This window comes from Volvox carteri (assembly GCF_000143455.1).
Source record: "Volvox carteri f. nagariensis unplaced genomic scaffold VOLCAscaffold_31, whole genome shotgun sequence".
NCBI lineage: Eukaryota > Viridiplantae > Chlorophyta > Chlorophyceae > Chlamydomonadales > Volvocaceae > Volvox > Volvox carteri.
Window position 1 is genome coordinate 811,973 of NW_003307574.1, and position 21,478 is coordinate 833,450.

Consider the following 21,478-nt stretch of genomic DNA (forward strand, 5'->3'; position numbering starts at 1 on the left):
GCGAAACTCTTCAGCTAGCTTAGCTAGAGCCTCGCACAAATATTCCGTTCAACGTAGCGTAGGTGGCTTCTTAAGCCAAATAAGCACGCACCGCCGCCGACAGTAATCGGCGGCCCACGGTCCTCTACGGTCAGCCTAGTACTGTGAGCCTTCGTTGATACTATGCGTGCTGCAAATCCTTAAAACCTAGGAAAACCTAAGGGGGAGTCCGCGATATGAGTGAATAGACAACACGTTATCGTTACAAGACAACACCCAAGACCCAATGGGTGTTGCCGAAATATAGTAACAAGATGTGGTTGCAAAATTTACACTAAGCAATTATAAATTGTCTCTAATTGCCAACAAGGTAAGTCCGTATAATGATGCACCGAGTTGTAACATGATTCAACATATTAATTTGGAGCAAAATAACCAAGTGAGGATAATCAATCTGTGACGTGCGATGAAAGGATGACCGCATCTCAGCATGCAGTGACGGGATGTTGTACGCGCGGCATGCATAGCATGAGGAAAACAAGCGGGAGCCCAGGCCTAATGGACTGACTTTCTTTATGCTGTGTCACGGCCTTATGACGTCTAACGTTTCTTGGACAATATGGGATAGTTCCAATCTTTCCTCAGTACAAGGTCAGGTCTTAGCTCTAAACAAGGTCTTGTCTTTTCTTAGGGTGTACGCCTGGAAAAGCCCTTTGCTCATGTGCTTAATGAAAGCCTTTCCCTTGTGAGGCACTGTTTGGCCATCTTCGGAGGTCAGCTGTGGGGCCAAGGGCCAGGCAGCCTCAATAGACCATGCACATCAAACAGGTCCGATTGGACGCACATAGCGTATGATCGTACTCAAAGCATTTTTGGAGCTGTACGTGTTATACCGGATGCGGCGGCTGTCGCTGTCAACTGTCGTTACAGGTCCTCATTGAGGGCTTTAAAAGCTACAAGGACCAGACGCACACGGAGGATTTTGATCCCAAAATTAATGTAGTTGGTAAGTAGCTCTCCAGGGCCTTGTAAACACCGTAGAAGCCGTGACATATGTCAAACCAGCTGTTTTTCCTTATGGCTGACTGCAGTGGGCGCAAATGGCTCGGGAAAGTCCAACTTTTTCCACGGTATGCTGAGGGGTAGGGCTGAGGAAAGGCCCAAGTGCTCAAAGGGCGGGGGCGAGGTTTCGTGTTATATTTGGGGACGAGCAGCTTGGGCCTTGGTAACATGGGCATGGGCATGTGCAGAGGCCGGGAACACGAGGACCTGCGCTACTTGCCTCCCTCCGTCCGTCCCTCTAATGCGCAAACGGCCGCTTCATACGTATTAACTTGTACTAATACCCGCCTTTGCAACCAATGTCATGCAGCGATTCGGTTCGTCCTTAACGATGCATTTATCAACATGCGAGGGGACGAGCGGCTCCAGCTGTTACACGTGAGTTGCCTACCACATACCCTCGCAAAAAATGTAGTCACATGCTGGGCCTGGACTCAATGCAGCGCGTCGGCTGACACGATACGACCGGAGGAGCTGCATGAATTGATTTGATTAATGTTTCGTGAACCGACTTACATTTCAGCAATGCATATGTACACAAAGTTTCATGACCCCCACATCGATCTGGGTCAACGCGGGATCCCATGTCATGTACACCAAGCACGAACGGCGCTTGCCTTGCTATTTTGAACATTGCTGCAGGAGGGTGCTGGACATCGAATGTCCAGCGCTTGGGTGGAACTCGTGTTCGACAACTCAGACGGGCGCTTTCCGGTGAGTTTCGTTGCGCGCTATGAGTCTAAGCCCCGTGCGAGTAGTTGAGCGTGAGGGGGACAGGGCGCAGTGTGTTGACGCGCCGTGAGTGCTGGCACGTGGTATTCTCGCGTTGAACTGGGTTCACGGGTTCAGTGTTACCGTCCATCCTCTCGCTTAGCAGGCTCCGCGCCGAACACCCATGGGGGTGAACGCAGAATTACCCTGCCAGGCTATACTATTGAGGCATCTTCCTGTTTCTATCAAAGAGACGGCGGGTGCGTCATCACGTGACTACGACTTGCGTAACTCATCGGCCTTTTATCGCTGCATGCTTTCCTCCCAACTACCGGGTTGGATCAATTTAGATTGACCGCAGTGAGATCCGATTGCGGCGTACAATTACTGCTAAAAAGGACGACTACACACTGGACAAAAAACACATCAAGTAAGTGGGGAACTGACGGGGGGGAGTGCCGCGCTGACTGTTTCTTTGGGCCTTATGTGGGGTTCTTCATAAGGCCCTGGTTTGCATGAACCACATCAGGGCTGCAAAGCCAGTAACATGAGCCCTCGGATGTGTTTGACCGGGTTGTATGGAGGTTGGGCAGCAAACTAAGCAGCGCCTGAGGCGCCATCGTGCGACCGTTTCTGGGGTATAATGGCCAGCCAGGGATGCAGACAGAGCCTGTGGGGGCCAGAGTCTGTCACGGGCTCGGCAACGCGGTGCAGGTGGCTGCCCGCCTCACAAAACAAGCAGGCGTGTGCTGCATTTGTTGCGATTTGCTGCTGTCTGTTACACCTGCTGAGAAGCTGGGCCTTATGGCATACGCACCCGCAGCAAGTCCGAGGTGAGCAATCTCCTGGAGAGCGCCGGGTTCAGCAAGAGCAACCCATATTACATCGTGCAGCAGGTAATTGGCTGCGGGTGGTTCGGGGGATAATGACTCTCGTATTACACGGACGGCTGTGCTGTGTCGCGCTGTGTAGATTTACTGTACGATTGTAGCGCACTATTATTACATAGCGCAACACAGCCCTTTTTACTGTTTCTTGAGTTAAATAAACGAAGGCCTGGTACACGTTGTGCTCATGCGGCTCTCTACCATCCACAGCAGCTCGGCCAAGGTGTCCTCCTCTCCTCGCGCTGATCCCTGGCTCGGGGCCCTGGGGCCGCGCATTTCGGAAACGTTGGAACGTCTAGGCCGCTTAGCTGCTGGGACAAGCTGCAGTACCTCCATGTTTTTTGCTATGGGTCCTCCCCTTCGCAGGGCAAGATCACTGCCATGGCCGCCATGTCGGACGCGCAGCGTATGGAGCTTCTCAAGGAGATTGGAGGTGCTCGCGTGTACGAGGAGCGGCGCAAGGAGAGCCTGCTGATTTTGCAAGAGACGGACAGCCGCGGGCAACAGATCAAGAGCACGGTAAGGCAACTCCCATGACGCACGGCATGGATTCCAGGATTATAGCCGTTTTGAACGTTGACAGCTCGTGGTTGGTTCCGGAGGCAAGGCAGGACGATATATATTGCAACTGAGCCTGAGCCAGGTATTTGTTTCTGATTTGGGCTGTTCTGGGGAACGGGCGACATTGTGACAACCGACGTGACGCGGTGATGTGTGAAGATAGGCGCTCGCGGCAGCACCCGTCTAAGGGGCACAGAGCTTACAAACACTGCTTGCGCACCCTGGAGGACGTCGCACGTGCAAGAGATGGGGGGTCTCCCACTACAAAGGGCTACAGCAGCTATCAATCGCTGTCCATACTTCCTATATGCCGCCTCCTCCGCATGCTCCTTCTCATCCCAGCTTTCGGAGCTCGAGGACAAGTTGAAGGAGCTGGACACAGAGCGCGCCGAGTTGTTGGAGTTCCAGCAGCTGGACCGCCGGCGGCGCTGCTTGCAGTACACCCTGTACGACAAGGAGCTGACTAAGGCGCATGCTGATCTTGAAAAGGTGGGATGGCTAACCTAATTTGGTGAGCTAAGGCGTGCTGCGGCCCAGCAGGTGGAGTCCATCATGGACCAGGACAACGATGTTGCATTTGAAGATTGCAGCACAGATTGACTTCAAGGGATTTGAAGTCAAGAGGTTAATGTGGCAATACCTGTCTAGGTTGACTTTGTGTGGTCGGTCCGTGTCTCAGCTGACACTCAGGTGCACACGTCGCCTTCCCAACAACGCGGTGTACCTCGAAGGGCCTGAACATCCTGAGACGAGTACAATCGCAATGCGTTGTCCATGGCGCAAGGAAACCATGGTTCAACTGTATGAAAACCCAGCCGTAGCCCACGTTTGTTTTTGGGACTTTCGTTCGTGGCTTCCACTCCATTCTTTGGACTGGCTGGGTCATCATCTTCCATTCCTGGCTTGACAGCATAGCCAGCCTGGTTGATTGTTTTTTGTCGACATGCGCTGTCCACCGCTGTATGCGTCGCATGCTCACATCTCATATTGCTGTATGAGATGCGACCCAGTTCGGACCGCCTGCTGCTGCATCTGACCCGCAGTTGGAGCGGGAGGCCAGTCGCCTACGGGAGACGGTCGGTGCTGTGTCCGATGACCAGGGCCGGCACTCCGCAGAGCTCAAGGACCTGGAGCGCCAGATCCGTGCGCTGGAGGCGGAGTTTGGCGTGGCCGGGAACCAGGCGAAGGAGCTGCAGGTGAGGGCGGCGCGGTGTTTCCTTCTCAGGCGGTTCTTGTCTGCACCTCCCCACAGCCTGAAACGCGAGTCCTTTTGGATATATCCCGTGTTTTAAACAACATTCTCAGGACACATATGTCCGCAACAGCAAGCACAAGGTTGCGTCCTCTTGCAATTGCGTCCTCTTGCAAACAACGTAATTTCGTCGCGCGTGCTCGTCGTGTCGTTGTGGTCAGGCTCGCAAGCAGGAGCTGACGGCGCAGCGCTCGCGTGCGGAAGTGGAGATGGACGATCTGGGGCGGCGAATTAGTCGCGCCGAGGTGTTGGCGGGCAGCGCACGAAAGGAGCTGGAAACGTTGCGGGCCAGCGTGGCGGATGAGCATGGCAAAATGGAGAAGGTATTATGCTCGTGCTGCGGGGTATGGCAGGGGTCGCCCGTAGGTCCCGGCGAAGGCACAGCAGGGTTGTTTATGGTGTGTGGAGAATCGATACCTGAGTCCCGTTTGCATTGTCCTCGTTTCGTTTCCAGATTTCCATCCCGTTCCCTTGCCTGTGCTTCCTTACATCCGGATTGCTCCGTGTCACGTGCAGCTGCGCGAGGCAGCTGCCAATGCTGAGTCAGCCCACGCTGCTCTGCTGGCTCGCATCACGGAGGCGGAGTCCCGGCTGGCAGCGCTCTACCGAAAGCAGGGGGCAAGCAGCCAGTACAAGTCAAGGGAGGAACGTGACGCTGCGCTGAGAAAGGAGGTGCGCATGAGGCTCGGAATCCCCTTCCTTTGCTCCATTTGCCCCCATTTCCTGCGCTGTTAGCGACGTCCTGCGACTGACGCAGCGAACACCCGTAATGGCTCTCGGAGTCAAAAAAGCTCGGTTTGCTTCGGCTCGGCCTCGTTACGTTCTAGTTATCAGGTTGCGTTGCCACTGACCGGCAGTGTTACCCGCTGCCATCCATGGTCTCCGGAGCCATAAAATCCCATAAACCATTCCCGTCGCGCGGTCGCCAACGTTATCCCTCCCACCTGTGACCACATCCTACACGGTGACTTACCACGACTACATTCCAACCCACTCCTACCCTCAACACCCGGATCCTCCTGCCCCCCTGTTCTAGATTGCGGCCAAGGAGTCCATGCTGGCCTCCAAGCGCCAGGGCCGCGACCGCCAGCAAGCTGAGAACCAGCAGCACAACGAGCTGCTTATGGAGCTCAGTCAAACCATCGGGGACCTGGACGGTGGGTGGTTGTGCGGGCTGGGGGAACGAAGCTGCTGGGGCAACAGGAAAAAGGGGCAACTGGAAAGGGGCAACAGGAAAGGAGGCGGTGCGGGCGGCGAATGGGATCTGCAGCGGGAGGGATCTGGCGTGGCTTGTACAATACGGTCTGGCGCCTTGTGGCGGTGAATGAGAGCGGGCAGCACCGGGTGGGGATTCGTGGGCGATTTGTGCGTGGAGGGGGAGTTGGAGAAAAGCTGCGGGTATTGGATTGCGATAGGTGTCCCTGGAGTTGGAGTTCAGGTTGGGTTTGGGCGAGCGAGGGTGTGGGGTGTCGCGTAAAGACCCTTGGCGCGTACTCTTAGTGACAGCGCAGGGTACTGACTCTGGGCAGCGTCCGTTGAGTTTTTTGGGAATCTTTGCAAGGTTTCCAATAGCGCCTGAGGGATAAATGCAAAGGTACTGCCAAACCAGCGTATGTAGCACCGCCCCGTGAACAGATAGGACGGGAGCGATGGTGCCCATGGCCTGTCATGGCGTCTATGGTTTTTTGGCTTGAGATTTAATTCAGTCGTCGCTTTCCTTCTATTTTGTCGTACCGTGAGCTTGCACGACGGCGCCTATACCTATTCGGGGCCTGCACATCCAACATCTCATTGCACACCTCGTGACGCCCTGCAGCGGAGGTCCAAACTTTGGAGGCCCGAGTGGTGGAGGCGGACAAGCAGTACGCGGAGGCGTCGGCAGCCCGCGCCAAGCTGCATGACGACCGGAAGGCCAAGCAACGTGAGGAGGAGTTTGCGGAGAGGGCGGTCCGCGCTGCCGTGGACAACGCCAAGGCCATGCAGCAGGTGTGCTGCGCTGCACTGCGGGGATGCGGGGGATACAGTTAATGCCGGAATGCGGGGAATACAGTTAATGCCGGGATGCGGGGAATACAGTTAACTGTAACAAGGGGTTCCCCCCGGGTGGGCGTGTAGCTTGTGTGGAGTGCACCAACCAGGTGGTATTCACATGACTCTTATAGCAGCTAGCTAGCTCTGTAGCGGTAGTCTGCACCGGAGGTTCGGTTGTACGGGTAGTTATGCACCGACAGTCTGTCCTGTTTCGAGCCTTCGACCTGACTGTGCTATCTTACTTTTCCCAAGGGGAGCTATGCATCAAGGATACTGGTACGAGAAGGTGCGGTATGGGGAGTGTTCTGGACGGTGGAAGGACGGCAAAGGCAACGGACTGACAGTCCGAAGCTGATGAAGTGGGTTCGCGACCACCGCCTCGCTCTTGCATCGCTCCAACAGCAATTGGAGCAACGGAAAAATATATAGCTGTTGTAACAGCTTTACAGATATGTTATATATTGCCTTAACAAGATTTTTTTTTTGCAATGGTGCCAATAACTTTCCACTTGTCGGCCCCCTCCGACCTTCCGCCTTCCGTCGCCACCTTGCAGTCGTACGACAAGTGCATGCCGGGAGACGTGCGAAAGGGCATGCAGGGTCTGGACACGCTCCGGCGGCAGTTCGGAGCGGACATGCAGGGCGTGCACGGCGCAGTCATTGAGCACATCCGGACGCACGAGACCTTCCACGTCGCCATCGACACGATTGCAGGTGGTATGGGACTGGATGGGTGAGGACTGGGGTAAGGACACAGATTCATGCTGGAGTTGAAAGGCGGGGGCCTTGATAATATAATGATAATATAGTACCTGAGTTGCTGCTGCCCAGCTGCCTTGCTCAGAAGAGATGTGGAAGAAACTAGGGAAAGGCTTACACGTCCTCTTGGACCTTGCACCATTTAAACTTGTGGTGGAGTTACCGGGAGTCGGAATGTCCTGCTGGTCCATCCTGCACGCATTCACGGCACAGGAGGGAGGGGCCATTGCTCCGTCCCGGCCTGCACTTCTGCGGACTGCCGGCTTGGCAGGGGGCTGTCTTGCTGGTCCCGCCTTTCGCCCCGTGATCAATCGTTGCCTGCCGCACCTGCGACCCTCAGGCAATCACTTGTTCGACGTGCTGGTTGAGAGCGACGAGGTGGCGGCTCGGCTGATACGGCAGCTGCACGAGCGAAACTTGGGCCGGGCCACTTTTGTGCCGCTCAACAGGGTGGGCACGCTGCCCGACATTGAACCTCCCAGCCAGTAAGCAGTTTTTTTCCTGGTTTCAGCTGAGGGCGTTCAGGGTACGGTACCTTCTCTTAGTGCAGGTTCTCCGCTCACTTGGCCACCACTGCGTAAATTATTTTCCAACCAATGTCCAAATGGTGCCTCTATCCGCGGCGGCAAACTCGAATATGGCCAACTAATTATTTTCACGGGTTCTTTCACTATTGTCGTTGTGCCACCCGCCGTCGCCGCCGCCACTGGGTCAATGCAGATTCGGCACGGACGTGGTGCCCATGCTGCGCAAGATTCAAACCGATCCGAGGTTTCGCCCCGCCATGAAGGACATGTTCGGCCAGGCGCTGCTCTGCAAGGACAAGAACGTGGCCACTGAGGTGCGTAGGGCAGGGGTGGTCGGAATCAGATGCCGCACGATAGATGGCGACCTCCTGCATTCATTTCCCCTTTGCTTGGATTTTCGGCTTAATCCTTTTTAGTGTTATTGCCTCGCAAAACAAGCACCCACGTCCTTGTGGCCCGCTGGCAGTGCATTCTGACAACGCGCGGCTGATCCTCATCCTTGACCCGCAGGTTTGCCGCTCGACAGACAAGTTTGACTGTGTCACGCTGGACGGCGAGAAGTTCGGGCGGCGGGGCAACATCAGCGGCGGCTACCTGCCACAGAACCGTGCGCGGCTGGCAGTGTTCAACGCGCTGATTGCGGCACGGCGGGAGGTGCGCACGAAACCGATCGGCGGCAGCTCCCCCGCTCAACTTTGCCATGCTTTGCCCATGTCATGGATGTCCATGCCAAGATGAGCACCGTCTGATATGTTCTTGACTTTAGGGCCATGGGAACTCCGTGCCTACTGTGCCTATTGCGCCTGCGGTCCCATCTGACTGGCGCGCGGTTTCCGCCTCGCCTCGCTTCGCCATCGCAACTAGCCTAACCACAGAAACCTTGCACAGTACCAGATGAATACTCCTCTACCAGTAACGCCTGCATCCTCCCTGATAGTCCGGTTACCCGCGCGGAAGCTGGGACCCCGTACCGCCCTCCCGGCGATACACTCTTTCCCTGCCCTTTCAACTCCTGAGTTTCTTTTCACCGCGCGGGGCCCCGCGCCGGTGTGTGTGTGTGTGTGTCTTGGCGGCAGGTGACCCAGCTGCAGCAGAAGCAAAAGGAGGTCAGCGATGCGGCGGTGGCCCTGAGTGAGGCGTTCGAGGCCGCCGCTCGCAAGGTGGAGGAGCTGGAGGTAAAGCGGCGTAAGCTGCGGGACGAGGCCCGCAGCCGCAAAGTGGATCTCAAGGTCCGGCGTGACGAGGAGGTGGAGATACGGCGCCAGGTGGAGGCACACGAGCGCACGTTGGCGACGTACGAGGCGGACATTGGGCGAATACAGGTGAGGCAGGCGGGGACCAGGAGGCGGGGGTGAGGTTTGGGCATGACTGCCGGCGGTATCGCAGGGTGTAGAGGCCTACGCGCGGAAGGCGTGATGTTGTGGGTGGTAAGGGTAACATATCCTTGACACACGGCAGCTCGAGTGGCAAGTAGGCGGGGGCGTGTGTGGCAGGTGTGCGAAGCCGGGATGGAAAAGCCGACAGCGCGCTGGCGCGCGTTGTTTGACGGCTGGTCCTGGCTGAGAGGATGTGCGTCAAAAGGACATCGCGCGGCGTATATTCGATGTGCCAAAAAATGGTCCTTGGCTGATTAGACTAATTGAACATGCGGGATTCGACCCGGTGCCCCAGCGCGTGGGACTACGTGGCGAGCCCAAAGTTTTCTGCGATTATACATCGATTATACATTCAATCTTCACTTTAGGATTTTGCCTTCTTAGGACCCATGCCCATCCAACCCTTTCCCTTCCCCCTCGTCCAGGCCGACTTACAAACTCTACGCAGGGAGCTGGGGACCGAGATGACGTCCAGACTGACCGCCGCGGAGCAGAGCGAGATGACGTACGTTGGGGTGTTGTAGGGAGAAGACACGCAGGAAAGGTTATTCTTTTCACACAACCATCCAGGCCACGATCACACCAATTCCGGCGCGAGGCGACGCAGCATGCGGCCATGTCGTGTCTGCCCTTTCGTGACGCCTTCTTGGTGACGCCTTCGCGTCACGGCCCAATCCCGCCTGCGCCAGCCTTGACACTTGACACATTGGATTCCCCGCGGTTCGAGAGCGCTACGCGGGGATGATGGCCTGCTGTTGCATGCCCCTGAAGAGGCTCGATCTTGGCCCACACTCCTTCGCTACAAGTTACACACACTAATGGGGGGAAGGGGAGGGCGTCCGTAAAGCCAACGTGTGATCTTTTTACCTTCCTGGGCTCGTGCCACTCCCTGCCTGCTGCAGGGGTCTGAACATGTCTCTCCAGCAACTCCGAGACCAGCTGCGGCGAGCTGCCGAGAGCCGAGACCAGGCGCTGGCCGTTGTCGAGGCCGCGGAGGCCTACCTCAACGGCGTGCTCCTGCGCAACGTGGCCCAGTACGAGGAGGCGCTCACTACGGACGACGCGGTGAACGACAAGTGAGACGATGAGACGCAGGGCTCCGTCTGCTGTGGTGCGGGGCTCTTGGGGGGAATTGAAAAGGGTCGGAAGCGGCGTAGGCTTGTTAATGTGGGCATATCGGCAGGAACAAAGGGATTACCTGTCCTTGGGGCCCGTGCGGTGCTCACCGGGGCGCGCGATCAGTTACCTTCTGCAGAAGTGCAAAATTGTTATCCATATGCACATCAAGCATGCGTACCTATCAGGACAGACAGCTGGTTTTGCCGTGTGCAGTGCGGCGCAGCGCTTACAAGGTGAAAATGCAAAAGGTGTTAACGTTTTGCCGTTGCTGCAGTGGCGCTCGCCATGCCATTCATGCAGGGTGCTTATCCGCCCGGCCTTGTTTAGCTCGTTATTGCCGCCCGGTCTGTTTACCTCACAGGGCTACCCTGGCCCTACGCCAGGGGGACCTAGCCGCTCTGCAGCGGTCGCTGGAGGAGACGTCTCGCGCGGCTGCGGAGGCAGAGAAGCACGCGGTCTCGCTGGGCAGGCAGCTGGACCAACTGAAGCGCAAGCGGGAGGAGCTAAAGGACACGGCAGGAAAACAGGAGGCGGCAGGTAGGCGGGGCGGGGCGGGACGGGGCGGGACAGATTGATTAGGATATGGTCCAGGAAATCGGTCACCAGTTACCCGGCCAGCTTGCATTGCTGTAAAGCCGGAAGCTCGCCCTCCAGAAAAGAAGGTCCAAAGCATGCACGCAAATTTGCAACCTGTTTCGGAGCTCCCTAGTGCCGGCTGTGGGAATTACAACGAACGCTATTGCCGCTGTCCTCCGTGCTCTCATGCGGCATTTATACCGTCAACCGACCCCACTCACGCACGCCGTTCCCGTGTGCATCGACCTTTTCACCCGCCACAGCCGCCGACAGTGCCAAGGCTCTAGAGGCCCTAGGCAACAAGCGGACGACGCTGCAGGGCCGCGCGACCGACTTGGACCGCAAGATCAGGGACCTGGGCTCACTGCCCCAGGACGCCTTTGATAAAGCCTACCGAGACCGCAGCACCAAAGTAGGTGGGGAGGAGCACGAGTGCCGGGACGTGGGCGGGTGCGGGTGCGGAAGTCCTGGGGCGGCGAAGGATGGGAAAGAAAGCGCTGATGAAGTCGGACCATCATGCCTTGTTACTCTCACCTTGGCATCTTTGAACTGCAATTCTTAACGTGGGGTATTCCCCGTCTGTAATTTTAAACGCGGTACATTCTTCGGGACTATTTGTCCGTTATTACCCTTCGAGCTAGTGACTCGAGGCCGAGGTAGCACGAGTTGACCGCCGTATCGCCACTGTTAAGGCCTTTCGTACCTAGGGTTTTAACCAGTAGCTGCTGTGGCCAAACAAGGCCAGTAGAGCGAAGTAGAGCATGGTTCCTTTCCACCGCATGGAGCCCTCGCACTGCCGTGCGGCAATTCCTTGGCCCTGGATGCTCCACCACCTGTGCAGGAGCTAATGCGCGCCCTGGAGGAGGTGGCTGCTTCCCTGGAGCGATTCGCCGGAGTGAACCGCAAGGCACTGGATCAGTACGTGGACTTCTCCAATCAACGAGAGGAGTTGGCGACCAGGCTCAAGGAGCAGGTAGACAACGCGTGCACGTGGCCACAGGCGGATGGGAGGGGATGCCCAGTAATGAAGGGAAGACGGTCTAGCAGGAGGCACACTCAGCACGAGCCGGCGTCAGTCGCGTTCTGAATTACGCGAAACGCAAGACGCAGCAGCCAGGCATCGGCAATCTACCGGGGTTGACAGCCATTTTCTTCCATTCCATTTCCTTTCTGCCATTTGTGTCCATTTCATTGCCTGATTGTTGCGTATGGCATATAGGTTCCAGTTCCACTGCATAGGTTCCACTGGTCCATGTGGTAGTGGTCGTTTCGGGGTGCGGTCACAGGTGCATGGTCATCGTGCGTCTGTATCTGGGCAGTTGGATGAGGGCATCAGTTACTGTTCTTGTGCTGGCACAGTGGAGGGGAGGTCGGAGCTTCGTGCTAGGCGCTTGCCTTACGTCGGTCATCTGTGCACCGAACTACTACTAGGTCAAACGCCTTCAGCGCTGCTGTGCCACCACCGCCCTGAACCCATACATAGCTTTCAGCTTTTACATCCTGAACGCCAAAAAAACATCCCCCGCAGCAAGCTGCTAAGGACAAGATCAAGGAGCTCATTACTTCTCTGGACATGCGCAAGGACGAAGCCATAGAGCGAACCTTCAAGGGCGTCGCCAAGAATTTCCGGGAGGTGTTCGCCGCACTGGTACCAGGTAAATTCAATAGGCTAGGGTTGGCTAAGAGTTCTCAATTCGAGTGTAGGTCGTAACGACTTGCCGGATAATGACTAGTTGATCGGTACGTCGTGAACAGTGAACTGCCTTGCGGGGCTTTCCTGCGGCATGTCGCTGGGACGACACGGCCTGGCGGTGTTTTTTCGGCATGTCCACGCTGGGAGTAAACGACCTGGTTCGCCTACCTCATTTACCGAGTTGAAAGTTTCAAGTCTTGCTGCCATCCCACCTGCGATCTGTTTGTGCCCAGATGTCACCAACTCGGGCAGTCAATTCGGGGCCCTCTGCATTCGGCTCTCGAGGCGGAGCCACTTCACACTACACCAGCGCTGCCTGTACACTTCCGCTCCCGAACATCTACATTTCCACCGTAATATTTTTGAACCATTTCTGTGTCCGTCGCCATGCAGGCGGGTCTGGTGAGCTCGTGATGATACGGGCGGCGGGCCGGGGTGCTGCTGGGGACGGAGACGAGGAGGATGGAGGCGGGACGGGTGCAACCACGACGACGGAGAAGTACAGTGGTGTCAAGGTCAAAGTGCGGTTTGCTGGCACCGGCGAGGCGGTGAGCACATGAGGGGGCGAAAATACACCGAAATGGCTTTGCTGGCGACAGCTCATGTGGGATGGGTCAGCCATTGGAGATGCGTGATGAAGGCCGCGTCGCCCTTTTAGGGTGGAAGCTTGCCTTTTGGCGCGGCGCGGCGCGACTCACACAAACACTCTTTTAGCCGCTCTTCATTCTGTCCTGCTGGCTTCCTATTGCCTTAGTTTATTGTGGGCCTATCTTGCTGAAGCCATGGCCGTTTTGAACTGGAGGAGAGGTCGCCACAGAAGTCATTCCGCGTCCGTCCACTTTTTACAACCCAAGGGCTCCATCGAGCAGGTGGATGGCAGTTGCCCTCCAGTCACCTCCATTTCCACCCTTGTTTGCAGGTCTCCATGCGGGCGCTATCTGGCGGTCAGAAGACGCTAGTGGCCCTGGCCCTCATCTTCGCCATCCAGCGCTGCGACCCTGCTCCCTTCTACCTCTTTGATGAAATTGACGCGGCGCTGGACCCGCAATACCGCACCACGGTGGCCGCCATGCTGCGTCGCCAGGCTCACGACCCGATCAACCCGGCGCAGTTCATCGTGACCACCTTCCACCCGCAAATCGTCACAGAGGCGGACCGGCTGTTTGGAGTGGCGCACACCAACCGCATCTCCCGGGTCTACGCCATCAACCGGGAGGACGCACTGCAGTTCTTACAGGTGGGGGGCTGCGCGGCGGATGTGTGCGTGGGGGGAGGGTGCTGTGCCGTAATGGGGATTGGGCCTTAATGGACGTGGGTTATGCATTGCTCGCTTTTAAAGTCAGCTGCCACAAGGTGCGCATCGCGCATCATTTTGACTTAGTGGGCTGACTGCCTTCGCCTCAGCTGGTACACAATTGCAGGTGCTGCTTGTTTCTGTTTATACTCCATACTTAATCCATAGTCACTTTAGAGATTGCGAAGCACGGCTCCTTCATGGTGCAAACCTCAGGCGGCGGAGGACGACGAGCGTGCCGGCGAAAGGGACACGGGTGAAGCGAGCGCAGAGGGATCGGGAGCGAGACGCGCAGCCAGGGCGTCTGGTGCGAAGCGAGCCGGCGGCGGCCGCAGCGGCCAACAAGGGGCCGCTGGCGGCGGCGGTCGTACCACGCGTGTTGACAAGTCGCCGGCAGCCGGACGGCAACGTAAGCGTGGAGCCGTGCATGCGGATGAGGAAGACGAGGAGGCGGAGAGCGAGAGTCTTGATGGAAGCGGCGATGAGCAAGATGGAGAAGGTGAAGGAATGGACGAGGATTGATTGATTCCCCAAGGCGCGGCTGCCTTTCTGAAAGCGTTCAGGGAGGAAGGCCGTGCAGGTGTCGCGTTCGGATTTCGGATAGGATTTATAAAAATAAACACCTCGGACCAGGCTAAATGACGAAACGGTCTGATTTGAGCGGACTACGAGATGAGGATGACGTACACAAGACGGCGGACCTCCGCATGGACCTTTATTGAGATCCGTACCTCTTGCTGTGGCCCGCTGAAGGGTTAGAAGGCTTTCCTCTATCGCAATGGCGGGACTTCTAATGGTTTTGCAGGTCGTTTTCTGTGACGATTGGTTAACGAAGAGTGGCATTGCGAAAATTGGTGTTGTGCTCGACTGCTTCCAGTTGCATGTGCACGGCTGGGACTGGATGTCAGGTTGTGTGCCATCCTTTGTTAATATTGCGTTGGTCCTTGAATGATAGCATGAAGCATATGCAATAAGTTGCAGCAATAGAGCAAAATTTACACCGGAAGCTGCGGTGCTTACTGCTGGCCGCACCGCTGCGCTGCTGCTGAAACTTTCCTCCAATGAACGATAGCTTTTGGTGCAATCCAGGGTTCCGGGCAGACCAGGACCACGGTTTAATTCCCCCGACGCGGATATCCGCAACGTGGAGAACGCTCGAAAGGTTTTAAAGGGATTCCCAATCATGGAAGTTCATGCACGCTCGGTACGACCCCTCGGTACGACCCCTCAGTACGGCTCGTCAGTACGGCGGTCCCTAAGTACACTCCTGCTCATCGGCATACACACAGACACACACTCGACGGTCTCGAAGCAACCCCACCAGAAGGGCGCTCAGCTCCAAGATGGCTCCAGCCTTCCCCTGCTTCCGTACTGCTGTCCATACATTAAAACCAATACCAAGGTCAATATACACTTTTAAACGACAATATCAACAACAACAAGAACAACAACAACAACGACGACAACAGCAACAACCAGAAACGCTCAATCGTCAAACACGCACTCTCTCTCCCCCTCTCTCACCTCTCTCCCTCTCGCACGTCGCCACTGCCTCCCATCCCACATGCATCGCGTATTGGAGTTTGTTGCATTCTCAGCAGGCAGCGCAACCGGAGGTGTAACACACACGCACACACACACACACATGCGCTCATATCTTGCATCAGTACTCTCACGCTAATGCTGCCGCCATCGACACCATCGCCGCTGCCACACTCTCAACTCCCCCCCAGCAGTAACCGGCTGCTCACAGTCCAGCAGCCGGAGATAGCTCCAGGAGGAGGAGCACACAACTCCCTGCCGCCAGCCCCTCTCACCTAAGAGGCCAATACGATATGCCCTCCTATCCTTTGATACACGTGGCACACCTGCACGGATAAGTGCTGCCTGTGCCACTGCATGTGGGCAGCAGGCCTCGAGGGTGGAGGCCGCCTTCAATAGCGAGTTTCTCCCTCCCTCCCCTTTTCCCCTTCCCTCCCCTCCCCTCCAGGGAGGACCCCAGACTTGGCAGGATCATAGCAAGCTCCGCTCCGCTCCAATCAACCAGGGAACAATAATAAAACCTAAATCGTATAAAAGCCCTTCAATGTGCAAAATCAATTTTCAGTAATGAACTGAACTACTTCCACACTTGCAGCTGGTAAACCGGACACCCGACCCCTTCATCCGGCGCTCCCTCCTGCTCTCCTTTCTCTAGCTCCCTATCGCTACACGGTCACATGAAACCCTAACTACACCAGCAGCAGCAGATTAAGGGCAGTCCCATAAGAAACCACCCCGGCTCCGAAACCCCCGCCGCGTCGTACGCCGTCTCCCATTATCGTGACTCCACAGTCACGACGATGGTCTCCGGGTCTGAAGGAAACGGCACGGCAGCTACGGCCGGCGCCGGCGCCGGCGCCGGCGAAGAAGAAGTCGCCAGCGGTTCAGTGGATGTTGCTGCATCTGCCACCGCCGCAGCCGCCACTGGCGGCGGCGGCGGTGGCGCCGGCGCCGGGGCCTGTAGCGGCAGCTGCGTCGCCGCTGCTGCCACCGTTTGCAGTATGCGGCTCCTCACGGGCTGCCAGAAGGGGAACAGGGTGTCTGGCGCCACACCCAGACGGGCCGCCTGTTGGCCCGCCAGCTGATCTACAATGTCGACAGCCACCTCCGTCGCCACCTGCAATCTGCTACTGCTACTGCTACTGCCGTCACCCGCCACGTTGGACAGTACGGCAGCCAATTCACGAACTTGGTCGGGTGGACTGGATGCGAGCTGCAGTACGGACTGCAAGGTGGGGGACTCCAGGGTGGCTGACTCCACACCTACGTACGGCATATTTGGTACGGCGGACAGCAGAATCGAATCGTCATGACACATGAAATCAGGAGGTGGTTGGGAACAGGGTAATTGGGGGAAAAGACGAACCACGAGCGAGTGAAGCTGATGCTAAGGAAAGACTGACACGGCAGATGTAATTGGGGGGACGAGAGCATTAGTGGGATTACTTTTAAATGCTTTGGAAAGGAAGGGGTGTTGCCCGCGTGTAGCTCCCAAAGGGACGTCGTGGTCTTCGCACATGAGAGGTAGAGGATGTCCCGAAAGTGGTGAACAGGAGGAGCATAGTGGACAGCAGCAGCGGGAGGAGGAGGAGGAGGAGGAGGAGGGAGGAAGGTAAGGTCAGGGGGAATGCCCCTGGGTTGATGATGGCACACACTGTAGCATCACACTTCTTTACACGGCTTTAATTCCTTTGGCAAGAAGATAGAATCCGAGCTGTCTCGCACATCATATTCCTCTTCATGCAATAAAAATAGCTCAGAAAACGTTAACGGATAAGACGACGGTAGGCGGACGATCTTTTTGGATGGCAGGAAGGGGGAAGGGAATAAATACATCACACATGAAAAGAACATTTTCTTAAACAGTCATTAACAGTCCACCCTCTTCCCCCCCTCCCAATAACCTCCTCCCGACCCCTCACTCACCCAGTACGCCAGCCGCAAGCTCCGTCAACTGCTGGAGGTACACCTGTACGACAAAACCAAGTACGACACAGAGTGGCATACTGAAAAAACGAAGTACGTCTGCGAAAAAAACTGTGTCAAGGCCCGAGTTGAGCCCCTGCGCAAGCCCCGACTGACCAGGACAGAATGAGAACCAACCAGAGAGAGAGAGCGAGGGAGCGAGAGCGAGGCGAATTCGGAGCTGTTGGTAGGTGAGAGTCACAAACCCTAAACCCATTTCCCCTCCCCCGGGCCCCTACCTGCTCCCCGGGCTCCAGGGGGGGCGCCAGCAGGTCCACCACCTGCGACACGGCCACCAGGCCCCGCCCCGGCACGTAGAGCGGCGGCGGGGGGGGCGCGGGAAGCGACCCCAGGAAGGGCAGCCGCGGGGTCAGTGTGGCTGTCGCCAGGTTGAAGGCCTTACGTAATCGGTCTCGGAGCAGCAGGTCCAGTCCTCCCACCACCCAGCCCGTCAGCAGGGGCCGCAGCTCCCGGGCCTCCGCGGAGAGGAGGAAGGAGGCCAGCTCCTGTACGGCAGGGTTGAAGGGGGGTTGAAGGGGGGTGAAGGGGGGTTTGTAGAGGAAAAAGAGAGAGGGAGGGGGAATCATATAATAATAACAATGTGATGATGATGATGATGATGATGATGGTGCACAAGAGCCGAAGGGGAACCAACCGCCAACGACATCACGTGCCAATCTGCAGAGGGAGTAAGAACTGCGGGGGTGAGGGCGATGAGGGAGGGGGGAAGCGGGGCACTCACACACGTACTCATACACACATACATACAGACATACACATATACGCGGAAATCCACACACGCACAGGTATTCACGAAACGACCGCCCTTCTAATCTCTCTCCCCAACACACAGACCCCCACACCCACGCACCCACCGACCTGCACACTCGCCCCCTCCGCCGGCAGCGCATCAAAGTCCACAAAGCCCTGGCTGCTATCCGCCACATAGCCCAGGGCCGCATTGAGGAGGGCGGCCAGACGGCGAGCTGCCAGCTGACTACCCACCTGAGGTGGGGGGTGGGGGGTGGGGGGTGGGGGAAAGGGGGTGAAAGGCGGACGCAGAGGAGGCCAGCTGATACCAGAGATAGACGGAGGAGGGGGGGGATGGGCGCCAAGGAAGGTGGAGGCAGGCTGATGGCGGGCGGACATTTGAGGAGGCGGGGAGAGGATAGGTTGAGCGGGTGCTACGTTTTGCGCGCGCGCGCGCGCGTGTGTGTGTGTCTGTGTGTGTGTGTGTCTGTGTGCGTGTGTGTGTGTCTGTGTGCGTGTGTGTGTGTGTGTGTCTGTGTGTGTGTGTGTGTCTGTGTGTGTGTGTCTGTGTGTGTGTGTCTGTGTGTATGTGTCTGTGTGTGTATGTCTGTGTGTGTATGTCTGTGTGCGTTTTCCTGCACTGGGAAACGAAACACCCCCCAGCCCCCCACCCCCCAGCCCCCCACCCCCCAGCCCCCCACCCCCCAGCCCCCCACCCCCCAGCCCCCCCACCCCGCCACCCACCTCAGCTCCCGGGGTGGCCACCTCCCGAATGAGAAGCAGGTCTCGGAGCAAGGCCGAGGCGGTGGATGAGTCATTTCGAAGAACCTGCGTGCGCGTACAAATATACAAACATACGGACATACATACGGACATACATGTGTAAGTGTATGTGTGCATGGGGTAGCCACCCCACTTGGTTGTCGTGGACTTGGAGAGCAACGTTGGCCGAACCGAACAGCCTAGGAAGCAAGCGTGCGTGCGTGTGGGTGTATGTGTCTGTAGCTTCCGGGTGTGTGTGGGGGTTGGAGGGGGGTGTACGTGTATACGTGCGTATGTTTTTGAGTGGTGTTCCGTTTCCTTTCATAGTTTCATTTTTCCGCCCCGGCAACTGACCGCCAGGCCGACAAAACCCATCACGTGACCCAAGGCTTAGGGCTTATTTAACAGGTCCTTGCAGTGCCCCATCCGCCGTACCATGCCGTACCTTTCTCGCCACGAAGGGGTAGGCCTGAGCAACCATGGCGTACTGCGGGTCGCCAGCCAGGGCAATACCTTCCAGAGTCGCCACACTGTCGTACGCATCCGTACAAAGACAGAGTGCCAAGGGAGAAGAGCCGTACAACAATCGCCCCGAGGAGTTGCCCGTACGAACGAATGCGGGGGACAAGGGCGGGGGAAGGGTGTGCCGGGAAACCCGTGAGCGCAAAGCCGTGGGGTGGTCAAGAAATATGTACCATTTTGTTACCCAACTTCTAGCCTCCAACCGGAGATCCCAACCGAACCTCCCAACTCCCAGCCCAAACCTGGCACAAGACCCCAAACCCTAAAACTCCACCGTCCCTCCCCCTCCCCCTCTTCCTCCAGCCAGCCAGCCAGCCAGCCAGCCGAAGCCCCGCCAAAGCGCCCACTTCCCCCTCCCCACCTCCTGGCCAGCAGGCTCATGTACGGCGGTACGGAAAACGGTATCTCCAGGGTAGCTGCCAGCAGGTCCTGACTAAGTGCGGAGAAGTTGAATGCCGCTGCGCCCCCACCGCGCAGGTAGGGGGACAGAACCTGATCAAGGGGGGGTTGGGTGGGGGTGTCGGGGGAATGGGGGGTTCGGGGGAATTGGGGGGTGCTGCTAGATTCGTGTACCGCCGGCGGTGGTTGTGGTGGTTGTGGTTGTGTACAGAGCGGTTAGGGATCCTTGTGTCCGTGACGTCGCCGTCCGGGCAGTATCCCTGGCACCAGGCCCCCCATCCCACAACCACTACGTCCCCACGTCCACAACGACCCAACGCACCATATATCGTACTTCCTCGCACCCCGCGTGTCTGCCCTTTCCCTCGCCCACCATTTCCCCTCCCACCTGGCCCCCCAAAACACACACACACATATGCACACACACACCCCGTGCCCCCTCTGGCCCAAGCCCAAGCCTCACTCGGTCCATGACGGGTATTATGAGGGCCCTATCCGGATTGGGCGGCAGGAAGCCCAGCTCCACGAAGTCGTCCACGAGTGCGGACCAGTCCCGGTTGTCCAGGTGGATGGTGGCGGCGACCATGCCCTTGGGGGGGGGGTAGAGGGGGGGGCAGGACGGTAGGAGCGGGCCGACGGCAGTGACATGCGAAAAGGTGGCGGAGGGGGGGGGAAAGACGAACCACGTGAACGAGTGAAGCTGCTGCCTGCCAAAGAAAGAGAAGCAGAACTGACCAGTAGGCGGTTATGAGCCAGAGGCGCGGGGTTTGTGTGTGTATGGAGGGGGAGAAAGGGGGCAGGGCCTGACACAACTTTTCATGGCTTGGGTTTTGCCTGCTTGGTAGTTCGTCGTTGAGGAGGGGCGTAGTGCGGACAGCTTTTGGTTGTAGGGTTCAGCTTTTTTGGGCTTAAGGCGCCGGTAGGGCGGCACCCCTCATCGCGGGGAGGAGGGGAACCCAGGGCGCTGGAAGTGCACGCCTGGGGCCTCGCATGCCTAGATATGCGGATGAAAGTATGCTCATTTTCATCTGCACCAGCTCTGTGTGGTGTGCAAGGGCCCTAGGGTGCGCAGCCGCGGCGGCTGCTCCAGGCGCCGGCTGCTGCCTGGGCGGAACTGTGCCTGTGCCTGTGCCGCAGCGCGTGCTGAGGTTGGTTGGTCGTTTGAGGGCCTTGGTAGCCACTGCGCTCTTCGCTTTCCTCCTCGAGGGGGGAATTGCGGTGGGGGGGGTGTGCACGTCCTCGATCGCGCAGGAGGGGATAGTGGCCCCCCTCACGCCCCTACTCCCTGCCAACAAGGAGGAGAGAGTGCTTCGGCACAGTCGTTCGTTCCCGCTGGGGTATACGGTTAGAGATGCCGCTGGCCAGTGTCAGGCCCCCGGATAGGTGTGTGTAACAAATACACACACACACGGGGAGGAGAGGAGAGCGGAGCTAGTGGACCTGCGGCTCTTGGCTATACTTAGGAGGAGTGGGCAGAGGCCTCACTCCCGTCCGCGGGAGAGAGATTTCCGTTGGGGCTGGGCAGCAGCCCCTGGCCAGTGCCAGGCCCGGTCAGATACTTGTCACGTTTACACACACACACAAACACACACACAAACACACACACACACACAAACAAACACACAACACACACAGACACACACACAGACACACACACAGACACACACAGACACACACAGACACACACAGACACACACAGACACACACAGAC

General features: G+C 57.5%; 2 protein-coding genes across 2 annotated transcripts in view; one reads left to right on the plus strand and one right to left on the minus strand.

The window, feature by feature from the left end:
* Positions 1-382: 382 nt before the first annotated feature.
* smc3 (structural maintenance of chromosomes protein 3) lies at positions 383-14,770 on the plus strand (the record flags this gene model as incomplete). The annotated part of the gene is made up of 25 exons (XM_002952603.1): positions 383-418; positions 910-985; positions 1,352-1,419; positions 1,684-1,755; positions 3,006-3,158; positions 3,543-3,689; positions 4,244-4,396; positions 4,614-4,814; positions 4,969-5,124; positions 5,489-5,609; positions 6,269-6,438; positions 7,038-7,197; positions 7,583-7,727; positions 7,963-8,083; positions 8,280-8,423; positions 8,846-9,091; positions 9,571-9,650; positions 10,048-10,221; positions 10,626-10,801; positions 11,104-11,252; positions 11,682-11,813; positions 12,369-12,495; positions 12,927-13,081; positions 13,453-13,770; positions 14,044-14,770. The coding sequence occupies 25 exons, from the start codon at positions 383-385 to the stop codon at positions 14,347-14,349; spliced, it is 3,786 nt and encodes a 1,261-aa protein (XP_002952649.1). The 3' UTR covers positions 14,350-14,770.
* A 1,374-nt stretch (positions 14,771-16,144) lies between these two features.
* VOLCADRAFT_105641 (uncharacterized protein) overlaps positions 16,145-21,478 on the minus strand; it is a gene marked incomplete at both ends in the record, with an annotated part of 10,960 nt that continues 5,626 nt past the window's right edge. Inside the window, 10 exons of the mRNA XM_002952684.1 lie at positions 16,145-16,387; positions 16,559-16,632; positions 17,296-17,338; positions 17,574-17,840; positions 17,990-18,030; positions 18,210-18,339; positions 18,829-18,912; positions 19,292-19,376; positions 19,730-19,860; positions 20,231-20,356. Coding sequence (XP_002952730.1) covers positions 16,145-16,387; positions 16,559-16,632; positions 17,296-17,338; positions 17,574-17,840; positions 17,990-18,030; positions 18,210-18,339; positions 18,829-18,912; positions 19,292-19,376; positions 19,730-19,860; positions 20,231-20,356 — 1,224 coding nt within the window. The remainder of the gene's footprint in view (positions 16,388-16,558; positions 16,633-17,295; positions 17,339-17,573; positions 17,841-17,989; positions 18,031-18,209; positions 18,340-18,828; positions 18,913-19,291; positions 19,377-19,729; positions 19,861-20,230; positions 20,357-21,478) is intronic.